The sequence below is a fragment of the Entelurus aequoreus genome, linkage group LG18 (assembly GCF_033978785.1).
Source record: "Entelurus aequoreus isolate RoL-2023_Sb linkage group LG18, RoL_Eaeq_v1.1, whole genome shotgun sequence".
Taxonomy (NCBI): Eukaryota; Metazoa; Chordata; class Actinopteri; order Syngnathiformes; family Syngnathidae; genus Entelurus; species Entelurus aequoreus.
The window spans coordinates 36,415,347-36,425,873 of NC_084748.1; the positions used below are offsets into that span (position 1 = coordinate 36,415,347).

Below are 10,527 nucleotides of genomic sequence, written 5' to 3' on the forward strand. Positions count from 1 at the left end.
CTTTTTTTATGGTTTGAAACATTTTTGTGTATTTTGTAAGATTTTTTCCAGTTTTTTTCTGTTGTATTAGCTTGACTAATACCTCTGTAGTGAAAAAGTTGGGCCCTGAGGCCAAAAAGGTTAAGAACCCCTGATCTGTGCTTCCCCAAAATATGTGCCTCAACACTCTTGTGTTTGAGAAAAATAAAGACAATTTTTAAAAACCAGTCAAGCTAACTAACCGAAGTTGGTTTAGGGAGGTATCATTCATAAATCATAAATATAAGCAAATCCATATTCAAATCATTTATTCTTTTGAAACAATGTTGACACTAACATGATCGATGGCAAAGTAAATGCTGATTCCCTCCAGGCGGCAAATACAAAACATGACTGCTTTCAAAAGCAGTAAGTGAGTGAATGAAGGCCGATGCAATAATCCAAATAAGCAGTCATGATGAGAAAACAGTACAAATGTCAAGTAAACGTTCATTCATGCGTGGCAGGTTTAATAGAAGCAGAAAGCCACTCCCTGATATTTAAATAAAACAGCATGTTTCGCTACAGTAAATTTGTTCCGGTCCTGATTGTGGTAAATTAATTTCCGCAACGTAAGATTTATTATTATAAATCAAATACACAGCATAAAACACGGTCAAAATAATTTCTTTTCAACACAACGAGAGCCCTCTGAGCATGAAATAACACCCATATAATCACCTTTACACCCGTAAAGGCGGGACTGGATGCTGCCTGAAGCTGAGCCAATCATTGTCCACGATACAGAACAGTGCGCGCTGATTGGTTTGGTCTCGATGGTGGCCAATACTAATGTAGTATGTTCAGTTCATTTAGCCATTTTAATGCTTCAAAATGCTTAATTTAGGCCAAAAATACTTATAAAATACTTTAAAAACCTGCGATAAGAGTGAAGCATGATGTGGTGAGGGACGACTGTAAATTAATGGCTTCATAGAGACAGGGTAGCTACACTTTGTACAGTACATACTTTTACACCAGGGGTGTCAAACGTTCCGCCCGTGGGTCGGATCAGTCCCACGAACAGCTAGATGAGTTTGCCAAGTAAAGAAAATTGAGCTGAGATTGTTTAATGAAAGAAACTGCTGATCTAAATGTGTCCACTGGGTGTCGCAATAACAACTCTGTTGGGCAAGCAAACGCTTGATACCGGGGCCCAGCAAGAGGTACGCAGTAAAACGCATAAACCTGTGGTAACGCGTGGCTGTGGCTCCTCCCCTCGAACAAATGACATGCAAAACCTGCAGTTTTAGGTCTTCTGCCTCAAACGCATTGTTCTTTGGCACCCTCATTGCCCCTAAATGTCTCTGTCAAAAATGACAAACGTGAGTGTAACTCAACCATCTTCAACAGTTTCTACATCAGTGTGAGTAGTTTGTCGAGTTAGCACAGGGTTAATACCTGGACAAGGCAAATGAGGTATTTGACACCTAGAAGTTTATTTATTTTGTTCAATCCCAGCTAGTTTGTGACTTCATGTTTATTGGCTTTGTAGATGCACTGAGACAATGTCTAAGTTTGTTGTGTTTTCCAAACCGCACACGTTTTTTTCCCTCAGAATTTGAAGTGTTTTGTCAAAAGGATAATTTGTGATTTGTACATTTTCAGAATGTGTTTTACCATGAATTGATTAACGTGGACCCAGACTTAAACAAGTTGAAAAACTTATTCGGATGTTACCATTTAGTGGTCAGTTGTACGGAATATGTACTGTACTGTGCAATCTACTAATAAAAGTTTCAATCAATCAATCAATCAATTCTGTTTTTGGCCAAAGTAAAACAAAGCGAACAATCTGAAGTCGTCTTTCTTTTTAAGTTATCATGCCATGATTTTACCAGTCCGGCCCACCTGGGAATAGATTTTCCTCCATGTGGCCCCTGAGCTAAAATGAGTTTGACACCCCTGTTTTACACAATACAACTAACCTGCATTGGTCAATTAGTACATTCATGAACAGTGTTACCTAAAAAAAAAAAAAGTCATTATTCAGGTACTTTCCCAAAAAGTTTATCTAGAAGTAACGAATTTCTGTGTTGGCCCTGCGATGAGGTGCGGACTTGTTCAGCGTGTACCCTGCCTTCCACCCGAGTGCAGCTGGGATAGGCTCCAGACCCCCGCAATCCAGAAAGGGATAAGCGGTAGAAAATAGATGGAAGTAACGGATTTACTCCTTAATAAATGTAATTAGGTACCGAGTCTCGGTATACCTGGGAATCGATAACGGCACCCAACAGTACCAATTTTTGGTATTTTGTGTGTGTGTGGTTAATTGTTTGGTAAAACATCTAGATGTTTTAATTCAATTTAATGCTGTGCAGTTATTTCTTGCAAGTCTACTTTGCAACAGGGGGGGGCATTTTTGCAGAGCATTGCAAGTGTCAGAATGTTGCTGCAGTTAAAGCCAACAAAACTGAAGACAGGTTTCCTAGCCTGTGCATCGGTTGGGGACATCTCTGCGCTGCTGACCCGTCTCCGCTCGGGACGGTTTCCTGCTGGCCCCACTATGGACTGGACTCTAGCTGATGTGTTGGATCCACTGTGGACTGGACTTTCACAATATTATGTCAGAGCCACTCGACATCCATTGCTTTCGGTCTCCCCTAGAGGGGGGGGGGGGGTTACCCACATATGCGGTCCTCTCCAAGGTTTCTCATAGTCATTCACATTGACATCCCACTGGGGTGAGTTTTTCCTTGCCCGTATGTGGGCTCTGTACCGAGGATGTCGTTGTGGCTTGTGCAGCCCTTTGAGACACTTGTGATTTAGGGCTATATAAATAAACATTGATTGATTGATAGATTGAGGTTTCTCTTTTTTATAGTGGATATACTGAAATATCACAGCATGTACATTTTGTCCTCTGTTAATATAGCCAGGAAGTATTCTTTGCCATTTAGTTGAAGGTGCCAGTTTTGTCTTTGGTTGAGCCCTACAAAATGTTTACAAAGTATTGTATTGATTACACAGCAGTTCTTTGATTGTACGTGCATCTTAGCCCATGTCCACACGAACATGGATACTTTAGAAAGTCATACTTGTTCAATTTGGCCTCATGCCAACACGCAACTGCATACGTTTGTCCTTAAAACTCACACTTGCAAAAGGGCTTAAACGGAGAATTATGGATTCTTCTTGCCGTCATTTTCATAGTGCAGTGGTAAACAACACTGGCTTTCTGGTACAGCTGGACCTCGGTTTTCGAACTTTTGGATTGTTGTTGATGTATGTTAAACACTGGCATATGGCATTTCCAATGTAAATTAGCATCGAGATAACACATTTTGAAAAGCGGAGCCTTACTTTTGAGCATCTTCTATAAGGGATGCTTGCTTTGTTTGTTTGCATGTAAAATTATAACACTATCTAGAGGCACTCCGGCTAAGGGCTCGGTTGCACGCCAAGTGCTGAGTCTGCAACTGAACGTGACGTCACAAGCAACCAAGGTATCGAAATATGATACCGTTTGAGTTTACATGAATCGGTACCCGGCAGTCCCAACGGAATTTGGTCGGCTCGGTATCTACAAAAGTACAGAATTTGGTATCCATCCCTAGTTACCAGTCTGCGTGTGGAGTGACTGGCGTAAGTCAGGACCAACAGCAGCGACTGTTGAATGGGTTCACTGCATGTTATTGTTACCGCAAGTTAATAAAGCAATTGAAAATGCGTCGACGGCCGGGTCTCTCCTTGACCACACTGACGCTAACAGTAAGAGTGTTGCAACATTTGAAATATTATTTAAATATACATAATCAGAAAACCACGATAACTAGAAAAGCACCCAGAGTACGCAGACCTCCGCCAGGCCCTGTCTCCCAATATTAAAGAATTCTTCTGAAAAATCCTGACTGTAGACGGTGATCCGAATTACCCCCAACATCTACAAACGTGTTCCTTATTCCATTTCTGACATTTCCTGAAGGTTTTATTAAAATCCACCAATAATTGTGTGAGCTATGTTGCCAACTAACAAAGAGACAACAAAACCCCAGCGATAACATAAACTAATTTATTGAAGGATAAGTAAAATTGGCATGTCTGTGCGTGTTTCTTGTCCCCCCGTCGCTTCAAAACAGACTGCACTGTTTTAGTCTCTGTGGGTGGAGGCGTGGCCTCTAGCATACACACACACAAGGAAGTTTAAGCTTGTGACCTAAACGCAAGGTGACGTAGTAGAAATCATCCGGATCACACCTAAAACTTAATCACTTGTCCCTTATCTTATTTCTGACATTTCCTGAATGTTTCATTTTGAGTTTTGTTGCCGGCGAACACATAACCACCTAGCGGAAGTGGTAATAACAGTTATTTTGTCATGCCGTTATTCATAACACTGTTCATGAATCAAAGCTAGATTGTTTTTCTTCTTCAAATCATGTACTGTGGACTCAGTACCTGACAAAAATATATTAGTACTGTTCAGCCATCATTAACAAAGTTAGGGCCGACCAGCCAGTAAAGGGGTGACTTCCTTGACCCCTGCCAGTGGTATCATTGTACTGTTCCCAGATATAACCTGTTTCAACATACTGTCTGTACACATTACTGATAATGTTAGTCCTGAGTTCCTCATAAAGAGCAGCTGCCCGCTCTTGATATGGCCCCTGTGTATTGCTGTAGTGGTGAAGGGCTCTCACTGCCAGGTAGTTTATATTAATCCATATCGGTCCCCTCCAGTAGGGGGCATCGTGTTCCGTGTTGCGTTTCATATACATGTGATCGGTCTTTGAAAGAGAACGCAGGCCGTAAGGTGTCCACAGCTTATTGGGGTCTTTCATGTCATTAAGAATGTGTTCTATTTTGGGCGAGTCCGGCTGGAGAACATGTAGTAAGAAGGGGAACAAACTAACGTAACCCAAAGCGTTGACATATTGGAGTTTGGGAGCCTTGCGGACATGGCGCACAAGACGTGCCACAGGGAACTGATGGCGGCGTTCTCCGGGGGAGATGTACACCTTTTCCTGCTGCAAGGTCACAGCCGGTGTGTGGTTGCCATAGTCACTGAAAGCATGGAGCTGCACGGACCAGTGTAGTTCATTCAGCAGATTGTTGTCCGTGAGCATTTTGTGGGTAGCTTCATAGTCCTGGTGGGGTTCACCTAAAAGCTGAGCGATTCGAGCCATGATGCTGGAGGACAAAGCCATCCAGCAGTGCAAGTCCACATGGCGCTCATCTGCGGACGGGTGTGAGGCTCGTGGGTAATCGTCAAGACCCGATGTCAGAGTCTTAGGATTGAGGAAGACATTGGTGTCCTTGTCACGTCCACGCCACCGGTACGAGTTAGGCAAGGGTCCCGACTGAGTGGTATTGTACCACTCAAACCAGGTTTTTAGTCTTGGGTAGAGTCGTTTGAGAAAAGGCAAGGTTGGCTGAGACTCCATGCTGGCCGGGTTTAAAGAGAACTGTTCAATTAGTTTTTCAAGAGCTAAAAAGAGAGTGGGCGGATTGGCGTTCTCGTTCCGCTGAACTACAAACTCAGCAGGGACCTTACTGTGAGCCTCGTCGCCGAGTATCTGCTCACGGGGGATCCAGCCCTCCATATTCATTAAGTCTATCCAGTGGGAAACTGCCTCTCTCGTCACCTGTGGATCCCACTTACTCAGCAGCAGTTGGTGAAAACCCTCATCCCAAAGAAAACCCCTGGGAAAGAAAGAGCGTGATGGGACTGCAGTGAATAACACACCTTGGGGGTACAGGAGTGGGTATTCATTGTAGATGGACTGTACCACTGACTGGCCGTGGAAGTAACCCATTCCACCCAACATGTTGCTAAGCGCCGCCTTGCCTAACCTGATATGTGGCTGACTGTAGCCTTTGCTTTCAAGCCCAAACGTCTCCTCAAACTTGGCGTCAAACTCAGATTTCCTCTTCTCCAGCTCCTGGGTCATGATCGGGCCCACGAGCTGGTCGTGCCGGCTGCGAAAGCTTCCAGACTCAAAGAGAACTTCCATTTGAAACGGTGTTTGGACCGTGACTTGGTGAACCACAAAGTCGCTCTCTTTCCTCGCATCGGGTGGCTTATGTTGGGGATGCGGGGGCTTGTAGGTGTCTACGGCAATGTAATGCCTCTTTTCGCCTGATGGTGGGCTGTAGACAAACCTGCGGTTCAGACTGTGCTTCACAATTTCGGTCAGCTTCTCCAAGCCAGGAGAGACAGTCTGAAGGTAGTTATAACTGAAAAGGCAGGAAACCATTCATTTACTATAAGGCAGTTTACCATGAATTAAATATCAAACATATTATTTGTCCATCCAGATTGTCTAACTTTGTTGTATGAAAGCCTCCATTCATATTGTTATATGATATATATATTGTGGTTTACAGCTTATCCTGTCAGAGTCCATTTCTTTCTTTATATACTTTTAACTGTCAGTGCTCTAAACATTTGTCACAACAAATACCTGCTTTATACTGCCATAATGTGGATCATGACTAGGGATGTAATTCTCTTTCTGATGGACGATACGATTAAAAAAAAGATTAATTTATAAATCAGAACAATTTGATTTAGTGTATGAATAATTTAGACTAGAGGTCGAGACTTCCAGGACAAGGATGGGAAGTGACGTGTGTTGTGGAGTTGAAAGGTCGTTTGAATGATGTCGGAAAAGAGAACGAGACACGGAATATGAGCCCGTTGTACGAGAACGTTGCATTTTGTGAAATAAAGAAACTGGGAATCTGTTTGAACCTCCATTACTTGGGATGTTATAATATTGACGCACGGCACAGCACAGAGACGGTCCGCAGTATTGACCTTACGAATCTTGCAGGTAATTGTTTGGTGGGCAGCAGAGACTCTCGCATTCTTTTAAACTGTCTACTGCTTGCTAGTCTCGGGCAATATCCGGTCCATGTATCTACGCCTATTCTAGTCTACAGTTAGGTAAAAAGGGCGTGACTGTTTTCACAGACAACCCTGGCTCTCGTGTCGTTTTAAAGACAAAAACAGTCAACTGATTTCTAGTTTGACGCGATAACAGGTTTATGTTTCTACACTCGATTGACCTAATAATTCACAGCTGAATCTTATCGCTTGAGGGGGCTGTAACGGATGTAGCGGAACCGGCCACTTCTCTAACCGGATATGTGGTCGCATTGGTTTATCGTTAACAACCCTCATCATGACCTGATAAGTAATTTAACTATAACTGTTTCTATTGGAACAAATAACCATAACATACTGCACCCTATAGGCACCATACTTCTGTGGTTGGTATAAGGCTGTCCATTAGAATATTAAACATTTGAATAACCCCCACAATTTTAGACAAATACAAAAAAATGCATAATTATAACACCAACCAGAACCACATTGGTAGTAATCAAAGACTTTATCATGAAAATAATTATTTTGTGTTCTTTGTACCAAGTCATCCCTTGCAAACACCACAGATACTATTTTTACTTTGTATATTCATATGCTTACCTCGCATATTTAGGACTGGATAATTCCCCGGTGACTGGTTTTCGAAATGTGATTTTGAAATTGCCAAGCTCTTCGGAGACGCCGGTGATGGAAGCAAGGCGGCTTTTCTCCTCTACATGAGCCTCCAGTGACCCTTGGGTATCTGCAGCTGCGTATAACATCAGAGAGAGGACTGGTGCCTTTGGGGCAGAGCTCTGATGGATATAACACAAAAAAAATAACGTCCTGTTAAACTCCAACTCATTGAAAGGAACAAGCAGTAGATGCACGTAGAGTGGTGCCTCAACTTACAAGCACATTGCGTTCTTTGACAGAGCTCGTACCGCAGAACACTCATAACTCAAAGCAGCCCCGCTTATTGAAATGAATTGAGAACAATTTAATCTGTGTTTGGCACTCCCGAAACACCACAATTTTACCATGTAACATGCCTTATAAAAATAACAACTTGCTTTTAGACAATAAATATTGTTTGAAAAACATTACAATAACATGTACTACAATTGGCTACAGTATTTTTATGAAATAACGTAAGCATTTGCTTTGGATCTGGGAGGTCAGAGTTGACTAGGGATATGTATGTATGTGTACCAAAGATAATGCTTGACCAACCAGTTTGTTGAGTTAGGACTAGACCAGGGATCTGCAACCCGCAGATCATGCGGCTCTTTCATGCCTCTGCCATCGCTCCCTTTGGCTTTAAAACAAAATGTCAATAAATATTGGCTATTCAATTTTAATTTTTTTAATTTAGTTAAGTGTAATTCAATGTAACAGTTGTTATTTTAGAGCGTTCAGGGATAAAAATAAAATGTATTTCATATTTTGTCGATAGTGAGCGCAGGATCGAACCCAGGACCTTCGTATTGTGAGGCAGACGCACTAACCCCTCTGCCTGCGATGAGGTGGCGACTTGTCCAGGGTGTACCCCGCCTTCCACCCAAATGCAGCTGAGATAGGCTGCAGCACCCCCCGCAACCCCAAAAGGGATAAGCTGTAGAAAATGGATAGATGGATGATTTTGTCGATCGAAATGTACGTCACACCACCAATGCGTCATCTTTTGCTTCTAAGCCATTGTATTGTTTTTAGCGGTCAACCCCTGGTAAACTAGCAATGGACAGATAAAACAATTTCTAATGAAATAGAACATTCAATGCTTCTTTGACAGATTAATTCGCTTTCACGGTTGATAAGGTTGGTTCAATTGTGTGATAACCATACTTGCCAACCCTCCCGATTTTGACGAATTTCAGTGCCCCTCCCGAAAATCTCCCAGGGCAACCATTCTCCCGAATTACTCCCGATTTCCACCCGGACAACAAATTTAGGGGTGTGCCTTAAAGGCACTGCCTTTAGCGCCGTCTCTCACCTGAAAAGGAGACTATTATATATGTCTCCGTTATCCATAGGTTTATCTATAACCCATAAAGTAGGCAGGCACGGAGTTATTTCTCAGCGTGTGTTTATTCCAGCCGGCACGTTAATACACTGACAGACAACATCCGGATTCCCATCATGCATTGCTTCAAAACTACGGCAAGTAGTAATGTCCAAAAACATAACAGAGACGAAGCAGAAGAACGAAGAAGAGACATGGCGACGACGAGTAAGAAGAAGTACGCTTGCAAGTTCCAAAATGATTGGAAAAAATAATTTCAGTTCATCCAGGACAGATCGAAGGGGTAGGGGTATGCTGCCTGCAAATTTTGTAGATCAGACTTCTCCATTGAACACGGATATACTCATTCATGAACGGATTATATATATATATATATATATATATATATATATATATATATATATATATATATATATATATATATATATATATATATATATATATATATATATATATATATATATATATTCCCCCATCTCCCGAATTCGGAGGTCTCAAGGTTGGCAAGTATGGTGCTAACATGTGGGGAAAAAACCGCAAACAACTTAAAATCTAATGTTGAAAGACATTTCCTGAACAAACACAGCATTCGTGGAAAAATAGCTCGCTTGAGATGACCGAAAGACCAGTTTCGAAACTGCTGCGGAAAGCTGATCAGAGCAAAAGTACTTGAGTTGTTTTCTGTCTAGTGTTTGATTTCATAAATACTATAGCATATGTGTAATGAAACTATAAGTGATGTTTTAGGGCTCATACGGCGCACGTGGGTTTTATTTGGTGGTTAATGGGCTCATATGGCTTTTTTATGAGGAAGGTTGCCGACTCTTGGACAAGACAGAACAAATTGAAACACGTCAAACACGGCATCTGCAGCTTTTCAATATTTTTATGAATGCATGTTGCCTGAACGTTAGTGGCAGCATGTTGCGCGGAGGATGGCTGCAGCTTCTGTGTTGCGGACGGACGCTACGGCAGGGCTGACTCGCAAACAGCTGGTACATGTTTTTAATGGTTTGTACGCTTCTTCTCTTTCTAACCAACTCCCTTACTTCCGATGGTTGGACACGAGCCTGTTACAATTATTACTCAAACTGGGTGAAAAAAATTGGTAACTAAAATATATGCTCTCAACTTAAAGCATAACAAAAAGTTGAGAGACAGTTGGTATCTCAAATTACTCATACGTTGAGGTACCACTTTACAACAAAAGCTGAACAGAGCAATCCAGTACTCACGTGCTGTTTAGCAGTGACCCGCCAAGTCCAGTCCCCACCGTGATCTCCTCCCATTCTCTTGACAAACTCTGTGGTCAGTGTGAAATCGCTGTCTCTGATCTCCTGGACGCCAAAGGTGATCCCATCATGCATCAGCCAGCCGTAACCCTGCAAGCGATCTCCTTGCTCGCAGGTGTGCCTGAGGATTACGTCCATGTCCGAAAACTGACGCATCCACATCATACCTGATTGTAGAGCGAGAGAGAGGCTAGGTGAATAGACCTAGCCATCTATTCATTTTCTACCGCTTGTCCCTCTCGGGATCACGGGGGTGCTGGAGCCTATCCTAACTGCATTCTGGCGGAAGGCGGGGTACACCCTGCCTGGACATATCGCCACCTCATTGCAGAGCCAACACAGATAGACAGACAGCATTCACACTCACCCAGTTTCAAAAAAAT

The 10,527-nt window shown here is 42.5% G+C and overlaps 1 protein-coding gene across 1 annotated transcript in view; it reads right to left on the reverse strand.

Moving 5' to 3' along the window:
- Window positions 1-315: 315 nt before the first annotated feature.
- The window catches only part of LOC133634096 (mannosyl-oligosaccharide glucosidase-like), an 18,048-nt gene continuing 7,836 nt past the window's right edge, over window positions 316-10,527 (reverse strand). The window contains exons 3-5 of the mRNA XM_062027095.1: window positions 10,088-10,311; window positions 7,451-7,644; window positions 316-6,195 (exon numbers count right to left, since the gene is read on the reverse strand). Coding sequence (XP_061883079.1) covers window positions 4,431-6,195; window positions 7,451-7,644; window positions 10,088-10,311 — 2,183 coding nt within the window. The 3' untranslated portion in view covers window positions 316-4,430. The remainder of the gene's footprint in view (window positions 6,196-7,450; window positions 7,645-10,087; window positions 10,312-10,527) is intronic.